Source organism: Globicephala melas, chromosome 2 (genome assembly GCF_963455315.2).
Source record: "Globicephala melas chromosome 2, mGloMel1.2, whole genome shotgun sequence".
NCBI lineage: Eukaryota > Metazoa > Chordata > Mammalia > Artiodactyla > Delphinidae > Globicephala > Globicephala melas.
In genome coordinates this window covers 96,610,635-96,633,204 of record NC_083315.2, presented here as the reverse complement: position 1 = coordinate 96,633,204, position 22,570 = coordinate 96,610,635, and the positions used below count along the sequence as shown (strand labels likewise).

The 22,570-nt window shown below is 39.3% G+C and overlaps 1 protein-coding gene across 13 annotated transcripts in view; it reads left to right on the top strand.

Annotated features, from left to right (window-relative positions):
• The window catches only part of CDIN1 (CDAN1 interacting nuclease 1), a 245,976-nt gene that overhangs the window by 202,757 nt on the left and 20,649 nt on the right, over positions 1-22,570 (top strand). For 2 of the 13 annotated variants that reach the window (XM_060294484.1, XM_060294478.1), the window contains exon 11: positions 11,999-14,540. In XM_060294484.1, the coding sequence (XP_060150467.1) occupies positions 11,999-12,158 (160 nt within the window). In that variant the 3' untranslated portion in view covers positions 12,159-14,540. Of the gene's footprint in view, positions 1-9,837; positions 14,762-16,129; positions 18,310-18,874; positions 19,446-19,523; positions 19,730-22,570 lie in introns of those variants that run through there. The other 11 variants (XM_060294486.1, XM_030844132.2, XM_060294480.1 and 8 more) reach the window with 11 other exon arrangements.

The window sequence follows — 22,570 nt, the reverse complement described above, 5'->3', positions numbered from 1 at the left end:
GTTTAGAGCAAGTTGGGATCTGACATACCTGAAGCATTGTGTCACATTTGGTTAACGATAGATTTATAGGGCAAACATGTATCAGCCTTAATCCTTTAGTTATTTGACTTTGCCAAGTATGAAAATTCCGATAATTTTTTTATTTTAAGCAGACTTTTATATATCCAGAACCCATAAATCTCTTTGTGTCTTGAGATAAATGTCTGACTGAAGTCTGGGTTACCCTGTGATCTTCTGTGAACTGAGCCGAGGAAAAAGAGACCCCATCCCCCCTCTACCTAATAATAAAAGACTACGTGAAAAAAATATATTTGGGGTAAGCAATGTTTATGTGATAAAATCTTTTCTATTGTATAACACATTTCTAGTTTCTAGTATTCAGGAAGTTGGTAATGAAAAGTTCAGAAATAACCTCAAAATTTATCCGAGCAAGTCTCTAACTGGCAAACACCAAAATGGACTAGCGCACTGTCAGCCCATGTGTTGCCAGTGTGATGATCACTTTCCATTATGGTTGTCATATCAATTATAAATCCCCTGGCATCAAACCCTAAATCAGCTGAAATGATGGGTTTGCCTTTGGCATGTTTCCCTGGGGAAATAACTGAGAAAACATGTAATAATTCACACAACCAATTTTGTAAACTACCCCAACTTTTGGAAAAAGGCTGGGGTATAAATTCTAGGGAGATAGATATGATTTGCACCCAAGGTCCGCCTGAAGTGTTCTCTCACTCTTAGTACTTAAGTGTTTTTCAAAGTAAATATGACCTTGGGTACTTTGTGATTTTTATGGTTTCGGTTTCTTTCACTGCATTTGGTGTTTCTCTCTTCTTCCCATTTGAGGATGTGTACTGTCCACTCTACACATCCTCATTTGAAACAAAAAAACAGGGCTATCATACTTAAACTCATTCTCTAGTCTTACAATGAAATCGTCTCAATATGCTTCTGATTCTGCCATCCCTCTACATCTCTTGGGACCCCTAACCCCAGTCTTCATTCTTCCCTCAAAAAACATGTGTGTATAATGGAAAAAATTAAAAGAGCCATTGTATGAATAAATGCAGCATAGCTGGGAACTCGCCTTGTCTAGGAAAACTTCTAGAACACCATGTTATTCTAATTATTCTTTCACTGTGAACCTTTTGGCACTTTGTTCGTTTATTATTATTTTATTATTCAATAATAATTATTCAATATTTAGAAACATATTTTACACTTAAATGTGCATGGTTCTACATTATTAAAATGTGAACTGTAAGTATCTAAAGGAGAGGAATATCCTTTCTTGTGTGACTTGTGCTCCACGCAGGATGAATATGCAGGCTTACATGTAGACTCTTAATGGGCACATGCAGAGAGCCTGCCTCACTGCCAGGGGTTAGTGTTTCTCCAAGAAAACAGATATTAAAGACAACAGATTAAATATAAAAAGGCTTCTGCCTTTGTTTTCTATCCTGCCTACTTCAGTTTTTCTCTTTGGAGAAGAGATTTACTATAGGCTGGAAAGACTGTTAGTATAGCATCTAAGAATTTCCAACACAGGACAAAGTGGAGTGGAAATTAAGCACTTTTCCAGGCAATTTAATGTAGACATGAAAATGCCGAGTTGTATAAACACCAGGGAGAATTTCAGGTGGTTGTGGTTGTGTATTTATATACATTTTAAATTTTCTTCAAAATAATGTATTTTCTGTTTATTTTCTATGTGGCATAAAGGCCAAGGGTGAATCAGTATTTCTCATATATTTTCCTTTTTTGTTTTCAAAATTATAGACAGTGAGTTGATGTTACAAAGAGAACTGCAATTTTACTAACCAAGATCCATGAATTGAACAAGAATATTCGTAACTAGGATTCTCTTTCTTTAGTCATTTCAATTTGCAAACACAGAACTGCCAAGCAAAAAAAGCAAATGAAACAATCAATTTATATTTTTACTTCATCTCTATATATTACCAAAAAAGAATATTCGCATTGTATATGAAATTGACCATAGTGCCAGAACCTTAGGATGCTATATTGCATGATCACTAATCTATTATTATTGTACACATATTTATACATAGGCATAAATACACACATACTTTGCATATAAACATGTGCAAGCATATTTCACTTGGACTGAAAAGTTATTTACAACTCTGTCTAGAGATACATACAACAGTGATTAACAAGTGCATAACCAATCTACAACACGCAGATTAAAACTAAATAAACAGTATAAGAGTTTATTTTAAAACAATTACAAGATGTTTTATATTTCTCCTTCATCCTGAACTGTGTGTTTGAGAATGTGTTCTTCATGAAAACCACATGCAAGTCTTTTTGATGGTGAAACAATTGACTTCCAGCAGCCACATGTCTGCACACATCCTCAGAAGATATCCCAGACCCCACACAGCAACTCAAAATGAGAAAAAAAAAAAAAAAAAGATTCTCTGCTATTCCTCTTTTGGAGAGGCGTTTTCTATTTGCTTATGAATTGAAAAATAAGATTTGGGTTGGAAACAAAGATTTGAATCAATACAGCTAGGTTTTATTTTTATTGTTTTATGAAGACCCTCATGAACAAGAAACTTTACTAAAATCATCAGATCATTCCATGGTCCTCTTGTCATCCTTCAGTTGAAAATTGTTTGTTTTATTGACTCGATCCAGATTTATATTGTAGAACCCTGGTGCATTAGAATCCTTTTTTATGTAAAAATGGTAACGTAGCTCATTGAGAAGTATATGATCAGTCTCATGAGTTTTCTCTTATTCTATGTAGAAAGGCAATAGGATGTTGTACAATAGGATATGAGTCTTCCACCACCCTTCACCTTCATATTATCAAAAGAGATGGAAAATTGTATTGATTTTTTTTAAATACGTGGTTATTTTCTCTTGGAGCTGAAAACATTGATAAGCCAAGTTAATTGCACAAATATGAGATACATCTCTGTACTAGAAGGATTTTAGGAGCAAAAATGGGCCTTTGGAGTTCACCGTATCAACCCTGTTTAGCAAGTCTGAACCTTCTTTTCTGGGAAAACAAATCTCCACCTGACACACTCACTTAGACCCGTTGCTTCCCTCAGTTTTCCTCATAACTTATTCCAGCTGTTTATTTCCATTTATGTGAACAGGCTATGATTCTCATTCCCCAGCTTACTTCCACCTGATTGTCAAATGCTTCAAATACGCTCCCTCAAATGCAGTCACTTTAATTTCTTTCACCTGAATTGTACGTTGCTTTACATATACTTCCTAAACATGGTGACACTTAAACCTAAAAGAGTAGCTAGATAAACTTTTTAGTGTGAAACTATTGACTTCATACTTGAAGAATTATTCCTGTAGGACAGGTGAATTCCAACGCATACACTGAACTTTTGATTAGTCACCTGCCTTCCAGGCCCCTGCTCCTCTCTCATTTCTAGGTGTTGTAAATATTTTTTCAAAGGTGAATGACTGTTACAAATTGCTGTGTAAATACAAGGCATAATGAGAGACAGTATAATGTAGTGGTTACAAGCACAAGCCATAGAGCCAGACTGCTTAAGTTCAAAGCCTAACCATTTTAGTGCCTCAGTTTTTTCATCTGTGAAATGGGGATAATCACAGTATCACCCCCCCACCCTTCCTGCATAGGGGGCTGCCTTGTGCATACCAAATTAGTCTGTACATGTAAAAGTGCTTGACGGGCTTCCCTGGTGGCACAGTGGTTGAGAGTCCGCCTGCCGATGCAGGGGACACGGGTTCGTGCCCCGGTCCGGGAAGATCCCACATGCCACGGAGCGGCTGGGCCCGTGAGCCATGGCCACTGTGCCTGCGCGTCTGGAGCCTGTGCTCCGCAGCGGGAGAGGCCACAACAGTGAGAGGCCTGCGTACCGCAAAAAAAAAAAAAAAAAAAAAGTGCTTGAAGCACTGCCTGCCACGTAATGAGTGTGCAGTAAAAGTTACCTTTTTGCTGTTGGGTATTAGAATCATTTTATTTGTATTAAGACAGCATCTTTATAGACATAATGTCTGGTCAAGTACCCTCTGAAATCTGTGGAGACATAGAAGCTAAACAGGCTTCAGGAAACCAACCAGGGAGCTGGTTTTGGGGGCTAATTTCGCAAAATGATATCTAATATGTGATTGGAAATCTCTAAATTCCTGCATTTATCTTTCATTTCAACCTCTCTGAAGAAGGTGCCTCAAGGAAAAGTCTTAACAATAGAAAGTTAATAGTCTTCTCTTTTCTCCATAAGTAAAACTACCATCCAAGTAATTCCTGAGTTATAGGATAATGTAGAGCCATGGCAAGGAAGGGAGGGTGTTTTTTTTTTATAGTTTAGAAAGAGTAAGCAAGTCCTTCCTTAATTTGGGGGCCCAAATTTCCTGTCTGTGCCTCTGACTTGCTCAGAGAGCTGTAGAAAGACTTCCTTTATAACTTGTACCGTATTCTGTCCAACATTCATAATCTAACAACCTCAGAGACTATCTGAGGATAGCTAAATTTTTCTGGAAAACTAAGAATTTACTCACTGAAGTACCATTTTTAAAACATTCTTGGTGACAATTTTTTAAAAAATATCTTACAGATTTTACTGCCTTTTTTAACTGAACAAAATGAAACCAGCATTTGTTTTTCCTGGGCTGTCCTCAGCACCTGTTGAGGTTGACAAAGTCTATTTGCCCCCGCACCAAATAGCCTTGGATTACTACAATTGGGTTGTTTTTTTGTTTGTTTGTTTGGTTGGTTGGGTTTTTTTAGTGTCTCTTCTCTAATTGTCAGCAGTCACCTCAACTGTAACCAACCTCCCACACCCTATCTCTACCCTCTATTTGCAGCTTCAGAAGCCCAATAACCAACTCTAACACCAAAACCACAGAACTTGAGAAAATATGCAGAATTCTTCATTTTATTTTATGATTTCTATACTTCTTTGGAAAACCCCAGCATCCTAGATATGCAGCAGGGAGGGGCCTTGGTATATAGTCTAAGTTAGGAGCCAGGAAGCTCTGTTAGTGTAAAAACAGAGTTGCTTCCTATCTGAGATTTCCCCTTGATGAAGAGTTGCTACTTATTGATAATCTCATTCGGTAATCCCTTCTGCTATAAAGTCTAGGTGCAGGTGTAACTGACAAAAGCCAGTCTGTAGCCAACAGGACTCTCCATACTGCGTACGTGAAGAATGGTATTTGACTACTCAAGTCTGTAGTGCAGGTGTATCTATTAGTTATCTATTGCTATATTAAAAAAAACACCCAAAACTACATGACTTAAAATAGCACACATTTGTTATCTCACCTTTTCTGTGGGTCAGGAATATGGGTATAGCTTGTTGGGCCCTCTTCTTCACCTTCTCTCTGCGTTTAAGTTATTGGCTCAGGGTCTGTGGTCTCATCCGAAGGCCTGACTGAGGAAAGATCCACTTCCAAACTCACTCAGTGATTGTTATTCATGTTCAATCAAAATCTGATTCTTGGTTACTTTTCAACATTGCCCTAGGTCTGTGCTCAAGAGCTACAATAGGAATCTAATTCCTTCTCCCGTGAGCACTGTAAACATCCGTAGGTGGTGAATGAGCGTATCACCACCCTGAGTTCTCATTTCCAGGTCACATATACTTTGTTAATCTAATGCTTCCTCAAACACCCTAGAGGTCTCCTCTGGATCATTTCCAGACTAGAGCTATTCTCCTTAAAATATGACACCAGAACCCTCCACAACACTCTAAGTGTGGTTTAACAAGTTCATAGGGCATTTCCCCTCTTTTTCTGGTTAAAGAAATACCATTCTAATACCATTTTACCATATTTAGTAGACTGATCACTACATCATAGCAAGACAGTCACAGACCCTCCATCCAGTCCTGGGTTCCAAAACATGTTCCTCCACTTTTTAGCTAAGACCTTTGGCAAGATACTTAATTTCTCTGTGCCTCAGTTTCTTCATTTGTAAAATAGGGACAGTAATTGTCTCTTCCTCCCTCATGGGGCTGACCTGAGAGTTAAATGGATCGATACGTGTAAAGTGCCTAGAACAGTGTCTGTCACGTAGTAAGTGCGATGAAAGTGTTAATAATTAACATTGTTGTAACTGTTATTATTACTAGCACTATAATCTGTTTGTATGCCATTAGGGTGCTATCCCGCTCACTAATAAAAATGCCAGACCATGGCAATAGCCGAGTCCTTCCATCTTGCCCATCTCTAGGCCTCCACTGATTTAATAACCAGTGCAACAAAGCTGTCTGATCCTATTATTAACTCTGTGTTCTCCATCTTGTTCTTGAGGGTATCTGTCATGTACCAGGTACTGTGCTAGCCCCAGAGGACACAAATGTAAATAAAACATGATCCTTGCCCTCCAAAGGGTCACAACGTAGCAAAGAGACAATGATGAAACGTGTAATCTCTGGGAGACAACTGTGCACGAAGACCACAGAAGGGTGCCCAGCTTTCATTCCACAGCCTCCTGCTTAATTTCTCTAAATACCCTAAAATGGAAGGAAACCAGAGAAACACATTTCAAACACATTTATAAGGTTGTCATTATTTATGAGGAGCTTTATCTTTCATACCCTCAAGGTCTGTCATGGCTCTTGACTTTCACCTCCCAGTTTTTCAAGAGGTATTTGTTATTGTTGCTAATTTGGTGGTATTTTATTTGCAAGCAGAATTACTTGTTCAAGAGTCACTTACATTCCAGGCTCTGCTCCACAGGAGTTTTTAAAATCCATTTGGAGTCTTTGATCTTATTACTTGACCATGAGTATAGTAACCTTCAAATTACAGTCAACCTTGAAATGTGTTTACACAGTCAATTCAGATATCCATATACATCCCATTACTGAGTGTCTCCGGCCTGGTAGGGAGGGCTGCAATCCCAGTAGCAGACCAGCCCTCTGCTTTGCACATTTGCTCAGATCCAAGGACTCTGTTTTCTTTTAAATTCTGTGAATAGACTGATTTTTATTGGTCACAAAGGTTATGTTTGCCTTCCCAGTGATCTCATTATTGTCCAGTAGTGCCACAATAAATGGAAGTAGGCATCAAAAAGGTGAAGTCTCTAGGCCCATCAGCCTGTACTTGACCAACATAAAAATTTCCTAGGTCTTGTTTACTCCGTTTTACAACTTTTCAGAAGGAAATACTAGAGATGGGTTGCTTGATTTTTCGAATTATCAGCCTACATGTTGCCTTCTGCTGGTTCCGATAATGGAGGAATGGATTATGTAATGTTGCCTAATGCGGTCGGCCTCTTCATAAACAGCCAAGTTGCTGAAAGGTTAATTTGCTGGCATCTGATAATCTCTGGATCCTCAGCTGTTGGAGAAACGTCAGAAATGCACTCAAGGTATTGGGAACAAGGCCAGGTCTTGTTCTCCCGTTAAATTTCCAAACTTTTAACCCTCTAAAGTCCTCATTATTGTTGTCATTCAAAGACTCCATAATTTGAAAGCCTCCGTCCACCAATCTTTATTTACAAAGGGAGTCGTATTTCCTCGTTTTTAATTAATTAAGCACATATTGTCAATCAGAGCTTTTGGGTCATAGGAGAGAGCTGGTATTTCCCAAGTAAATATAATTTCACCCCAAAGCTAGGGAACAATGACTTAGATAGAGGGTAGAGCCTTCTTGCGAGTCATTTCTCATATATACTAAAAACAGTTCATAGATCTGTGTTGCTACCTTCAGAGAGTCCTCCTAAGTGAACCACTACATGAAATGTTTAGATTCACAATCTTGCAAAACCTTTTCCAGGTGCTGATTTCATGTGTTGCCTCACAAGTGAAACAAGTCCACTTTCTTGGTCACTGAGGTGTTCCCCAGCCTGACTTTCATGCCTAGACAATGCCATTTTAGTAAAGAGCCTTCTTGCTTCGTGTCCTTTGGCTTATGATTCAGGGAAAGCGCAGGCTGGTGATATGTGTTTTTGTTTTATTAAATCTTCAAAACACTGGGCTTGTTGTTTATGACCTCTATATATTCTTTTGTTCTTTTCCATGACTGGTTAGATCACCTTGGTTTTTTTTCCTCCCTTCATAGAAATATGAGCGCCTTTCTAAAGGACATCACGGCCTCAAGAATGGCTGTGTAATAAAACAGGGGAATGTGTTGAGGTTAACAGTAGATTTCTTGAGGCTGTGACTGAGGGCTGCTTCACTGATGGGAAGGTTTGAGGCTTCTCAGACATGGTCCTCCAAATCACAGGTCTTCTTGCTCTTGCCAGACTTGTTTTGACAAACCTGAGATCATTTGATACTAGTCATAGAGCTCTTTGTAAAATCAAGATACCAAATGGTATCCATTGCAGACAATTGTTTGTGATTAAAAGTTACTAAGAAACCCTTGGTTAACATGGAAGCAAGACCTCGTCCAGGTGTGAGCTTCACCTGGTGTGCATTTAAGCACTGGGGCCCCAAATACCTCGTGCCCTAGGTGCCTGATTCTTCTGACCACAAAGGAAACTCTCCCCAGAGATACTGAGAAACAAAAGCATTTGCAATCAGCCCTGAATTCAGGTAAATGTCACAGCACCTGGTGCTCCAAGGCTTCTCATCCTATACAGCTCCTGTGTCCCCTAGAACAAGTTCAGTTGATGAGTCAACGTCTCATGATTCTATCCCTGCATGGAGGGAATACAAAAGTTCTAATTAATCTCGTGTACAGCTTGGCAAATAAACTATTCCATGACATCCAACTGAACTTGTTTCTGTGCATACAGTATCTTGCAGCCCATCCTGTACTGTTAGGTTTGGCAAGTACACTTCAGCATATAATAAATCATGGAAGGAAAAAGCTTTTTGGCCTAGCGTGGTTCAGCCTGCTGTAATGTCAGAATACAGAAAGCAGTTCTGTTTTTAGACATCCTTTTACTAACCCAACGTTCATAATTTATGCTTTCACTGTAAAATTCCTGCAACACGACACCAAAAGTAGAGCTGCCCTTTAATTAAGTACTCTCGGTAGGAAAAACGTGAAACTGATGTGCAAAACATCTCTGTGTGCACAGTGATTGATAGTGATTACATCGTTATGAACCCAGCCTAGAGGTCTCAACTTCCTGCTGGCTACTTCCTGAGTGAGCCGCTAACCAAATTGGAGATAATTCGGAGGCACAATTTAGAAACATTGAGGTTTCAAGCCTCCATCTGTCTAGACTTTTTCAGAACTCTACATGGCATTATTCCTTACTTTCGTGATGAGAACCTACGACCAAATTTCATGCCATGTTCACGCTTAGAGAGGCTGTAATGCAGAGAGTGAAGGGGCTGAGAGAACTCTTTGCAGGATCCCAGTTGTCATATGGGTTTGTTTTTTGTTTTTAAGACTAGAAAGAATGAATGACAGAAGGAACTTCTGGCCCTATTGGTACGTGAATAGAGCATTATAGCCAGAAGATGACCTTGAGCTGTTGATTTTTTTAAATTATTTTCCAAATATTTTTTTTTCCTTAGTTGAAAATAGGTAGGTTTAACTTTTAAAAGAGTGCCTCTAAATGTCAAGAGGCTAAAATCCCAAGCCTGGTGCTGCCCAAATCAATGCTGTTTCTACTCTGCTTTTGTCCTTCATCAGCTAAGTCGTCACAACACCTGACTGAGAGGTAATTAGAGTAGTGAAATAGTTCAGGTTCCTTGAAAGAAAGGTAACAAATCCGTCCAAGGCGGTGACACTTGCATGAAAGAAGCTCTTTGGTGTAAGTTCAGCTACTTTCAGTCATAATCGTAGCAACCGAAACAAAAACTTTGTACGATAAAGTCATTTAATCATCTTATCCATGCTTCAAGGATTACCTTTTTCTGGAACTATGTTGATACTGTGTGTGCATGTTATTTTCTCATGTTTTTGCAGGTTTGGGCCAGGCTTAGTCATCTACTGGTACGGATTTATCCAGGAGCTAGACTGTAACCGGGAAAGGGGCATCCTGCTCCAAGCCTGTTTCCCCACCAACATCGTCACCTTATGCCATAGCATTGCTTGACCCTGATGGTCCTGGAAGAGAAGCTGGGAGGAAAAGATGAATCCGGAAGCAATTTTACTTTCCTGCAGTGTAAACTCCTGGCAGCATCTGCCCTGAACTTCAGCTGAACTCTCGCTGCCCGTGGTCACACCACTACCTCTTTAGACAAACATATCAAGAGTTTCTGTTTTCCTTCACCCCTTGCTCATGTGAACAGCCAAGAACTACAGACACAGCCCACTCATTATCAGCATTTCTGTCTCTGTCAAACAGTTAGTTTATAGATAGTCATAATCTTTCTTCCTTCCGGATGGTTTCTCCTTATATACTGAACAAAAGAAAAAATGTGGAGACTGAAAGGTGTGATTTTTCAATTTTCCTCCCAGTTACTGAATCGCCTTTTTTTTTTTTTTTTTTTTTTTTGGTAAGCCTCCATTCATTCTCTCTCCCTCCCCCTTTCTCTTCATGTACACTCACAGATACCCAGGGTTGCGTTACTGTCATGGAATAACCTAGCACAGTCCCAGCAAAGCCGAAATCATGAAGGCTGCAACTAGATTTTCGCTCTCACCTGCAAGGGCAGACCTTGCTGGGAGCCTGCGTTTGTTTTGTCCAGTCTTTATGGTTTCCTGACTTCTATGGCAGTAAGCCAAGCTGAAAAAAATATACTTGATGAGAATTTCCTCTTTCTATAATACTTATTTAAGCACCAAACATTTTCCATTTATCTCATTTAAAAGCATGAGTTACGTTGTGTCTGGAAACCACACTCCTTCTTTGGATTGGGGGCTGAGGGCAGACGACTGAAGCTGGGTGCCAGCCTTGACAAGAGTTTATTTTTAAACGTAACTAGTTGTCAGTATGTATGGTAGTCAGTATTTTTATGAGTAAAATTTTTCAAAAGCGCATTCTGTACTCTGCTTTGTATCTGCATTTTATACCGCATAATTATATAACACTCAAATAATTTAGGCATTAGGATTGTTCAGCTTTGAATGAATTAAGTGTACCAAAAATAAACCTAGAGGAATTTTCAAGTAAGCAAAAGAAGTTTTGTATTTGTTCACTTTCATTTATTCACTTTTTCTACTGCAAACCAAATTTCAATCTAAAGGAAAACATCAGTAAATTCATTATAAACCTATCTTTTAGGAAGGTGAAAAATTAATCCATACCCAAAAATGTACTTAGTAAAATATTTGCCCTCATGTTGACAAAACATAATATTCTTTATAATGTTGAATGAGTTTGGAAATATTAGTAAAAATGTAACTTTTACAAACACCTTCAAGTTATATACATCGCTTGGTTCTTTCAAAAGACTAAATATACCATTTGTACTTTGTTCATTTTGTACCTAAGAAGATTTGCAGAAATCTGCCTACTGCCTTTCCTTTTGAAGGACACAAACATGTCAGGTTCAGGCATGGATTTTAGCTCTGTTGCAAGTTGCATTAAACAAAAAAGAAAGAGGAAGAAGATGAAACAGTAAGGTGGCATCAGGCAAACTTCTGTTTCAGTGTAAGATTCACCATGCAGGTTTCATGAGTAAAATAGAATGATTTGGAACCACTGCTGTTGTCTTGATACACACTCACACACACACACACACACACATTTTAGACTAAAATGTTGTTAAAAGCAGTTTTCATGGCATGCTCTAAACTGCTTTTTCTTCTTTAGAAATAAATTACATTTATCTGCACAGATGTTGAAAACCCTGTTAAACCTTCGTCAAGAATTTGATTGTTTTATATTAAACAAATTTATGATGACGGTGCACAAATAAATTTAAAAAATGAAAGAGGTGCTTGCATTTCAGAATTTGCTCTTCAACTGGTGCCCTGACATAATGTGTTAGGAGAAGGTACCGGTGTTCTCTGGCAAGGGCACCACCTCCTCTTTATGAATGGCGTTTTAAAATCTGGCCCTGCAAAGTGGGGAAGGAACCAGCAGTAGACTGTACGTACTATGATAAAGTTACAAGTTATTTAAAACTAAGCTTTATTCAACATAAAAACTAATGTGATTATAACGTCTACTATTTTTCAGTTGGAAGAGTGTGGTGAGGGGCCTAGCGTTCCCAGACTGGAAGCTGAAATCCTCCTTGTTCCTCTTTTATGTAAGGAATACTTATCTGTGGTCTATCTGTATGTGTTGTTTGTTTACTTATTTGTTTTTTAAATTTAGACCGTGTAAACATCAGCCCTAGAGGGTATACATGGGGGTGACACCTTTTTTTTTTTGGCTCTCATCATTAGAACATTAACATTAAAGTCAAATCTTGTGTTATGGAGCTTTCTGCAAACTGTGTTAATAAATTATGCCAAGTCAGAAAGCAGGAGTATATGCACGAACGTAAAACTAAATGCTGTTCTCTCTGCATATATAGACTTGCCCAGTGTCTGCTCTCACAAACGAGAGACCCTATTTGTTCGAAGCATGCAGAGGCATGAGCTCAGAACAAAGCGGATCCAGTATTTCAGGTGACTTCATAGACCCCACCCCATTTCCACCCAAAAAACAAACAAAGAACGGTGAGAATTCTTTTTTTTTCTTTTGCTTCAGGCGAGGTGTATGTCAACTCTTCTAACACTCCTAAAATCATATATAAAAGGGAGGCTCAGGGGTGCAGAGTAGAAAGCTGGATCTCCAGAGGGAATCATTTTCTTTTAAGCATCAGTGTGTGTACCTGCTCATTATTGGCAAGGCTTGATTCCACCCTGGAAGAAGATGATAAATTGTCCGTCTTTGGGGGGTGCATTCACTCATTGAAGCCTCCAGGGGATAGCTTAGAGCCCTGGATGAGGTCATCCACTAAATGGGCCCTGGGGGGGGCCTCACTAATTAATGCACAGCCCCCAAGTGAACAGTTAATTCACTCACCCCTCCCTGAGGAGCTACACCCAGTGTTTCCTTTCCTCTCTGGAACCAAGATAGCTGAGATGTCTGCTCTTTTTAACCTGTTCCGCCCTAGGACCTGGAGTTTCAGTTGAATTAGATCTTCCATGTGCTGTACTCCCCTCACTTCCTGCCTCTTCCTGGCTGTCCTCGCCTTCTCCTGCCTTTGCAGTTTCCTTCCACGTGGACACACGTTCCGCACTCTCTCACTACCCCTTGTCTCTTTTTCTCTCTAGAAAATGATCCCAGGACCAAAATGCAGCTCATCGGAGTCCTGATCCATATATTTTTTGGAGTCCAAGTTGGGGGAGAACAATTGACCTAAGCTCTCTGGGGAAAAGCACACCTAAGCATCTTTGGCATCTGAAGGTGATAAAACTTGTAACTAAGATATTACAGGGTCAAATATGGTCTGAGGTTTAGTGTGTCAGTAACTGTTTTGGCAAAAGGAGCCAAAAGAACATGTGAGGTTTACAGATACTTTCAGGCTGAATGGTGGTGTTCAGCTGATTAAAATTACGAATTTAAATAGTAAAATGTCTCTGTGATTTAGTTAGAGAATCACTCCTAGCTCGTTCATGTTGGGGGCAGCTTGCCATTTTCCATGTGATCTGCAAGTTGCCTCGAAAAGTATAACTATTTTGTGAATAGGACAGGAGGAGAAAATCTCCCAATTGGCACATTCTCAATTAGGGTCAAGGAACAAAGCCAGCTTAACTAGAGAGGAAATAAAAGGCAAACAATAGGAGTTTGCCTGCACTGTCACCACTTATAGAGAGGTGCCTCTCTGGACCTGCCTGGGAAGTCACTCTCAGGTTAAGGAAGGGTCGCAGTGACAAAAGTTCGGACCATCTAATTGTATTACCCCAAACTAACCTTCCTATATATAGTAAAAACAGTCTGAAGATGTTTTATTAAGAACATGCCTGGATTTGAAAGATTAAGGAAAATGGAATTATGAATTAAATAATAACCAGAACAGCTTGGGTTCCCCTTGTGTTTTTCACTTTCCTGCTATTGTTTTGAATGTGGCTGTGAGACAAAGAGCTGCTTAGGTCAAGGACTATAAATTACAGTTTTCATACAATAGTCATCCACTAAAATGATTTCAAAGCTTGATCAAAGTACTTCAGAAAGACTTTTAAAACTTTTCCACAATGCAGGGGGAGGGGAAACGCTCATTTGATGCCTTAATTTGCTTCAGTCAGTCTAGCAGAGTTGCATCTTGGCGTCATACCTACTTTATATAAAATCCCACTCATTAGTTAAAGAAACCCAACTTGTTCTTACTGTTGTCTCACGTACAAGTAAAAAGGATTTAAGTTTCCATCTGGTTAACTAGCACAACTAAACCTTCGGAGACACTTGTAAGGAAAAGATGCACATAATCCTGCTTTAAAATAAGCATAACTTGACAATATTTAATCGTGATATGCAAGGTATTTAAGACTAACTCCCTGTCTTAGAATAAAGTGGATATCAGTGGATTTAGTTGTCATCTTAATAATAGTCGTGATAATAGATAGATTTCATTTTTCATCTCTTTTCCCTCAACATGCATGTACCTGGAGCTGTCTCATGTTATAAGCAAGGATGATGGGAGGTACCCTAGTGGTAGATAAGCTAAGCAGATTCTAGGCCCAGCCATACATGAAGACAGTGTGGGATTGCTGCAACAATGCTTCTACGTCAGGTAATTTTTATTTTTTAAAAGGAAGGTCATTTGGAAATGCTGACATGAGATATAACCAAGTCAATTAAGTGATAACAATGGAAGTTCAGAGTTTAATTGAGGCCTGAACATGAAGCCACCAACCGTTAACCTAAAGCAGTGAATTCCCCTGGAAACACCCTCCGTTAAAAGCATTTCTAGAATAAATAGCACTTTTTTCTTTAAAAAAAAAAATGCCTTTGTCATTTTTATATTCAACACAGATACAATCCGAAATTACAATTGAATGTATCTATAGGAGACTTTTTTTTTTTTTTTAACGGTACGCGGGCCTCTCACTGTTGTGGCCTCTCCCGTTGCCGAGCACAGGCTCCGGACACGCAGGCTCAGCGGCCATGGCTCACGGGCCCAGCCGCTCCGCGGCATGTGGAATCTTCGCGGACTGGGGCACGAACCCGTGTCCCCTGCATAGGCAGGCGGACTCTCAACCACTGCGCCACCAGGGAAGCCCAGGAGACTCTATCTTTTAATTTTAATTGAAATTTCTTTTATAGGGCAAATCAAAATTTACATAATCCAAACGACCTCTGTAGGAAACCATAGTTTTGTAAGTAAACCGAAAGTTGTAAACAAGGGCCTTTTATTTGATTGTGCCACATTTATCTCAATTGTTGACATACTTCTTTCTGTAGTTGTTTAATGGCAAGATTTCTGACTCGCTTGTAAGCTCCACAGAGTAGGAACTATATCTTGTTCCCCGCTCTAACCCCTAATAGCTAACAGAGTTCCTGGCACAGAGCAGGTGTTCAATAAATGTTGAATGCACAAATGAATGACTGTTAAATTTATATTAAATATGTTCTCACTTGCTTGCATTAAAGAAATAATTGGGCCTTTTTAATTTTAACTTTCTCATTTTCTTCAGCTGAAAACTGGGTGTATGTATTGGAATCGGAGAAAAGCATCATATATTTTGGTGTTAATTAGAGAATTACTTACTTTAGAAACCCTCAAAACCTAAAGTACAGCAGTTTCATCAACCAGACTATTTGATACTTAGTCTTAAGGGGAATTCATGTTCTTTCATTGCATTTGCCTTAAATTTAGCCTTAGTACCTTATTGTTTATCCAGTATATTGCTAAATTAACTCAAACATTTTAAAAATCTTATCTTTGTTTCTCTTAAAAAAAAAAGGCTTAAGGCTTATCTTTATCTTTATATTTCTATTTAAGAAACAGTTTACCCTAAAATCAAGTCAGGGCCCCAAATAAAATATGTTTTGTACACAGGTTTGGGGATATTCAGTGGAATTATTAGATTAACTGCAAATGGTGCTTTTAATTGCTCACTTTTATAATGCTGAGTTGATATCAGAGTGCTTCCTGGCCATAGAAGTGTCTGCTGGCTCAGGAGAGAAGGGTTCTTTGGTCATTTGCCAACAGGATCTGACTTGGGAGAGACACTGTCCATGAACTGCTCAGGGGGCATTTCCCTGTTAGTCATTAATTCAGAGTATATTATCAAAGGCATTTGGCATATTTCCTCATATTTTGAAAACTTATAACACAAAAGGAACTGGAATTTCCATGTTTCTCCTTTGCTCTCCCAGGACTTAATTTGTTGGGGCCGTTTTGGTGTGTGATTCCTTCTGTGAGTGTCTGAAGAGAACTGAAGCCCAGGACAGACGTCACTGTGATTGGGTCCTCTTTGGCTCTGTGGGATGTTTCCATCTTGTATTTCTAGCATTTAGACTCTTCAAGACACAAGTATTTATAGAGTTCCTAATGTGTGTTTAGAAGTGTTTGAGGTGCTGTGGGAAATTCAAAAATGTGCAATAAATGGTCTTTTTTTTTTTTTTAAGATTTAATTTATTTTTGGCTGCGTTGGGTCTTCGTTCCTGCATGCAGGCTTTCTCTAGTTGTGGCGAGCGGGGGCTACTCTTCGTTGCGGTGTGCAGGCTTCTCATTGCGGTGGCTTCTCTTGTTGTGGAGCATGGGCTCTAGGCACGCGGGCTTCAGTAGTTGTGGCACGTGGGCTCAGTAGTTGTGGCTGGCGGGCTCTAGAGCACAGGCTCAGTAGTTGTGGCGCACGGGCTTAGTTGCTCCGTGGCATGTGGGATCTTCCCAGACCAGGGCTCGAACCCATGTCCCCTCCATTGGCAGGTGGATTCTTATCCACTGTGCCACCAGGGAAGTCCCAAATGGTCATTTTTTAAAAAAATAAATCATTACTTGTCAAAATGAAAACAAAAGATTTGAAATTTTCAGGGAGGACAATTACAGGGTAATAAGGAAAGAGGCAAACCTATGGGGCTTTTAATAAGATATTTTACTTCTAGACTTCAGGCAGCAAATAGTTTTCTATTTGCTTGTGGTAGCTGCATCCACTGCTATAGAGAAGGATTCTGAGGCCGAGTTCAGCTCAGCGGGAAATAGGGTTGTGATCAATTATGGGCACTAATCTTTGGAGTGGGCAGTGATCACATAGATGCCACATAGTTTCAATTCCCACCCTAGGTCATTCATGTTTAGTGCAAGTATAAGTACATTCTAAGCATTTGGAACAGAACTCATAATCTTGTTCATGGGCCTGAGTAATAAAATAAGCAGTAACATTTTTCACTGGTTCTATAACATCAAGTGAAATAACATCTGTCCATGGCTGAGATCTGTTTAGTAATTCATATAAGCAAAATATTTCAATAGAAATATGATTTTAAAACTCAAGATAAACACTTTAGAAGGCCACAGATAATTATTGCTCTCAGTAAACGCCTACAAGTTACATGACATTATTGATGAAAAACATTGGGTTTCGGGCTTCCCTGGTGGCACAGTGGTTGAGAGTCCGCCTGCCGATGCAGGGGACACGGGTTCGTGCCCCAGTCCGGGAAGATCCCACATGCCGCGTAGTGGCTGGGCCCGCGAGCCATGGCCGCTGAGCCTGCACATCCGGAGCCTGTGCTCCGCAACGGGAGAGGCCACAACAGTGAAAGGCCTGCATACCGCAAAAAAAAACACTGGGTTTCTATACTTTGGGCTCTGCGTGAGGATTGTGAGATTTGAGGATTGTCTCCTATTAGATGGTCTTACATACTCATTAGTTTTTTAGTTTTCTTGTTTGTTTGTTTTCCTGGTAAAAACAGGCTTGGGGTTTCAAGGTTAGCTGCAGACTGCACCTTCCTTCTCTTTCATGGTCTTTGTATCATCTGGGTATCAATTTCCTACTTAGTGCAGGGCATTTTTATAAAGCAGTTATTGTATACTTGTTATATTTGTTTTAAAATATGCTCCCAAAAAGAAATCTTAAAATATTTCCAAGGATGAAAGAGATAGGTATGCTGTACGTGGTAATGGAGGTTTTGTTAATATACTTACCATTAAGCCATAAATAATTTTCCTAAAACCTTTTAATTGAATCAGCTCATTAATTCTGTCAGCTAAAATAGTGACAGTTGTTGCACATGGAAAATTAGTAGGTAAAAATCTAAAAATATTTTGTTCCTTGCTAATTTGAATAGGAGGATCCATCTTGGTTTTCCAAGTTACAATTTTTTAAATAGGATTTTGTGGTAAATGAAAAAAAAAAAGCAATCCAAACTAACAGAGGGTAATTGAAAAGCAGAACAACGAACGAGATGGCAAAGTGGACATAAGTGCATTGCATGTAAATGTAAAACTCGGTCTTTTGGTAAATTATTTTCATCTTACTTGCTTCCCCACTATCCTTGAAAGTGTTTCCCAATGACAAAGGGGTTAAAAACAGCAGCAGCAGCTTGGGGGCATGGAGTGAGCAAAGAAACTCATGTGAGAATTGAATTGCTTTTTCAGTTGGTTCCTTGACAATTCCCTAAGAGGTGTGTGGAAAGTAAAACTGAACCATTAGCAAAGATGAGATAAGTTTGACTCATAGACTTTGAGAATTTTAGAATTGGAAGGGACCAGAGACCTCATTGTACAGGTGAAAAAACTGAAGTCTGGAGAGGTCAAGCGACTCGTCCAAGGTCACAGAGCTAGCTAATTGGAGGCAGGACTAGAATCTGTGCCTCCTAGCCTCCTGTCCACTGTCCTTTCCACCATGGGGTTAATAATTTATTCTGGAAGGAATTTCCAATATCTAAGTTATGTTTAGTATTTACAAAGTAAAGAATCATGGTATATTTTTAAATAAACATTCTGAACCTTACTGTTTTTGCCCTGTCCCTGATTCCCTAATCTCTGTAGTAGAAATCAGCTCTTGCTTTGACAGAAATAATTCCCATTTTATTTGCACTTTAGTGAACTAAAATCCTTATCATTTGGTGGCATTCAGTTTCTTTTTCTTTTTCGTTTTTTTTTTTGGCCATGCTGCACAGCTTACGGGATCTTCGTTCCCTGACCAGGGATCGAACCTGAGCCCCTCGGCAGTGAAAGCGCAGAGTCCTAACCACTGGATCACTAGGGAATTCCCCGCACTGAGTTTCTATACATTGCCATTTAGCCTAAGGATTTGCCACTAAGAATGATTTTGGAAACAGTTTTAGGACATTTTTCCTCTGGCTGATTTACATTTTCATTTTATTTTTCTTCTGTTAAAAAAAAATTCACAGATGTTATTTTATCATCTTCTGTTCCTATAACTAGTATTTGAATGAATAGTAAATCATGAATTTTTCTGATCATTACCAATAATGATTAGTATATCATGTTCTAGAACTGTACCCAGTAGAACCTTGTGACTTATGCTTTGACAACAGGTTGGAATCCCTGCTTCTCCACTTACAAGTAACTGAGCTGTAAAATCTTCCATTTCTTCAACTGTAAAATCAAACTACCTATCACATAGGACCATTGTGAGGATTAAATAAGATTAGTACCTAATACATCATACATCAGAGCTCTAACAAAACTGGTACCATACAGTTGTGTTATACATGATATAGTTAATAATATTACTACCATAGAATGATCCATCTAATAAATGATATGCACCATTAAAAATCTGTGTTTTCTCTGTTAATACAGAAATCAGTATAAGGTGGATACCTTGGCTTTTATTGCTTTTCTAAAACTCATTTTGTATGTTCTTGGATTGGAAGAATCAACATTGTGAAAATGACTCTACTACCCAAAGCAATCTACAGATTCAATGCAATCCCTATCAAACTACCACTGGCAGTTTTCACAGAACTAGAACAAAAAATTTCACAATTTGTATGGAAACACAAAAGACCCCGAATAGCCAAAGCAATCTTGAGAACGAAAAACGGAGCTGGAGGAATCAGGCTCCCTGACTTCAGACTATACTACAAAGCTACAGTAATCAAGACAGTATGGTACTGACACAAAAACAGAAAGATAGATCAATGGAACAGGATAGAAAGCCCAGAGATAAACCCACGCACATATGGTCACCTTATCTTTGATAAAGGAGGCAGGAATGTACAGTGGAGAAAGGACAGCCTCTTCAATAAGTGGTGCTGGGAAAACTGGACAGGTACTTGTAAAAGTATGAGATTAGATCACTCCCTAACACCGTACACAAAAATAAGCTCAAAATGGATTAAAGACCTAAATGTAAGGCCAGAAACTATCAAACTCTTAGAGGAAAACATAGGCAGAACACTCTATGACATAAATCACAGCAAGATCCTTTTTGACCCACCTCCTAGAGAAATGGAAATAAAAACAAAAATAAACAAATGGGACCTAATGAAACTTCAAAACTTTTGCACAGCAAAGGAAACCATAAGCAAGACCAAAAGACAACCCTCAGAATGGGAGAAAATATTTGCAAATGAAGCAACTGACAAAGGATTAATTTCCAAAATTCACAAGCAGCTCATGCAGCTCAATAACAAAAAAAAACAGACAACCCAATCCAAAAATGGGCAGAAGACCTAAATAGACATTTCTCCAAAGAAGATATACAGACTGCCAACAAACACATGAAAGAATGCTCAACATCATTAATCATTAGAGAAATGCAAATCAAAACTACAATGAGATATCATCTCACACCAGTCAGAATGGCCATCATCAAAAAATCTAGAAACAATAAATGCTGGAGAGGGTGTGGAGAAAAGGGAACACTCTTGCACTGCTGGTGGGAATGTGAATTGGTACAGCCACTATGGAGAACAGTATGGAGGTTCCCTAAAAAAACTACAAATAGAACTACCGTATGACCCAGCAATCCCACTACTGGGCATATACCCTGAGAAAACCATAATTCAAAAAGAGTCATGTACCAAAATGTTCATTGCAGCTCTATTTACAATAGCCCGGAGATGGAAACAACCTAAGTGCCCATCATCGGATGAATGGATAAAGAAGATGTGGCACATGTATACAATGGAATATTACTCAGCCATAAAAAGAAACAAAATTGAGCTATTTGTAATGAGGTGGATAGACCTAGAGTCTGTCATACAGAGTGAAGTAAGTCAGAAAGAGAAAGACAAATACCATATGCTAACACATATATATGGAATTTAAGAAAAAAAAAATGTCATGAAGAACCTAGGGGTAAGACAGGAATAAAGACACAAACCTACTAGAAGACGGACTTGAGGAAATGGGGAGGGGGAAGGGTGAGCTGTGACAAAGCGAGAGAGAGGCATGGACACATATACACTACCAAACGTAAGGCAGATAGCTAGTGGGAAGCAGCTGCATAGCACAGGGAGATCAGCTCGGTGCTTTGTGACCGCATGGAGGGGTGGGATAGGGAGGGTGGGAGGGAGACAGACGCAAGAGGGAAGAGATATGGGAACATATGTATATGTATAGCTGATTCACTTTGTTATAAAGCAGAAACTAACACACCATTGTAAAGCAATTATACGCCAATAAAGATGTTAAAAAAAAAAAGTATAAACCATTTTTCCTAAAGTTCAGGGACAGGCAGTGGGCATATTTAGTTGACTGTTTTTGCAGATGGATGTCTCGCTTAACATTCCTCTGCTCCAGAGGAGCTCAGAGGCAGTCCACGTTATTTTGTGTTTTTTTCTTTTTCTTTTTCTTTTTCTTTTTTTTTCCTGAACATCTTTATTGGAGTATAATTGCTTTACAAATGTTGTGTTAGTTTCTGCGGTATAACAAAGGCCCATGTTTCTTTTGATAGTTACCGTAGCCTTTGCCATAAATACGACTTTGGAGACAGCACAACGCAGGGACCAGCCAGCACTTCCAGGTCCAGTTGAAGGCCCAAACCAGCAGTGCTCCAGATGAGCCCCGGAAAGTGCACTTTATAGAAAAAGTTTCTGTAAAGGGATTAAAATACCTTCTCCAGGCTACTGTTAGTTCAGTGAAAGAAAGCATAAAATGCTGTTTGAATTTGATCTCTGAAAAAACAAAAAAAGCAAAGCAAAAAGGAATTTGGCGAAATGACTGGTTTGTTCCTGGATTCTTCCTCTGATTGATGCTCGTGACCCTATTGGAGGCAGCTTTGTAAAAGACCCGACTCTGGCTAGCACACCACCCCTAAAGGTAAACCTAATCAGATCACAGGCAAGCTGAACAATTTTCCAACAACTGAACGAGCACCGATGCGCCCCTCTCTGAACACAAGCCAGTCTTCAATGCCTGTGCTCCGCAGCAAGAGAAGCCCCCACAGTGAGAAGCCCGCGCTCCACAACGAAGAGCAGCCCCCGCTCGCCGCAACTAGAGAAAGCCCGCGCGCAGCAACGAAGACCCAACGCAGCCAAAACTAACTAACTAAATAAATTTATTTATTTAAAAAAAAAATCCAGGCAGATTCTGGATCCAATTCTCCTTGGCAGCAGAGATCACTGTAACAGTAACAACGGGCATGGGAAGTGTGGCTGCTTTCATCGAGGAGCTTGGGATCATTTTGCAAACAATTAACTACGCTTCACAGCATCCCTGCCAGGTGAAGAAGTGCTCCTGTGTCTGCGGACAGAGGAGTTAACCAGTTGGACTATGAGTTTTGTAGAAGTTATTTATTTACTTAACAACAATAAAGGAAACTTGGGAAAAATGCTTATCCTAAAGAGGATGATTTCTTTCTCCATACTCTATGTTTTCTGAAAACTGAAATACAATTTTAA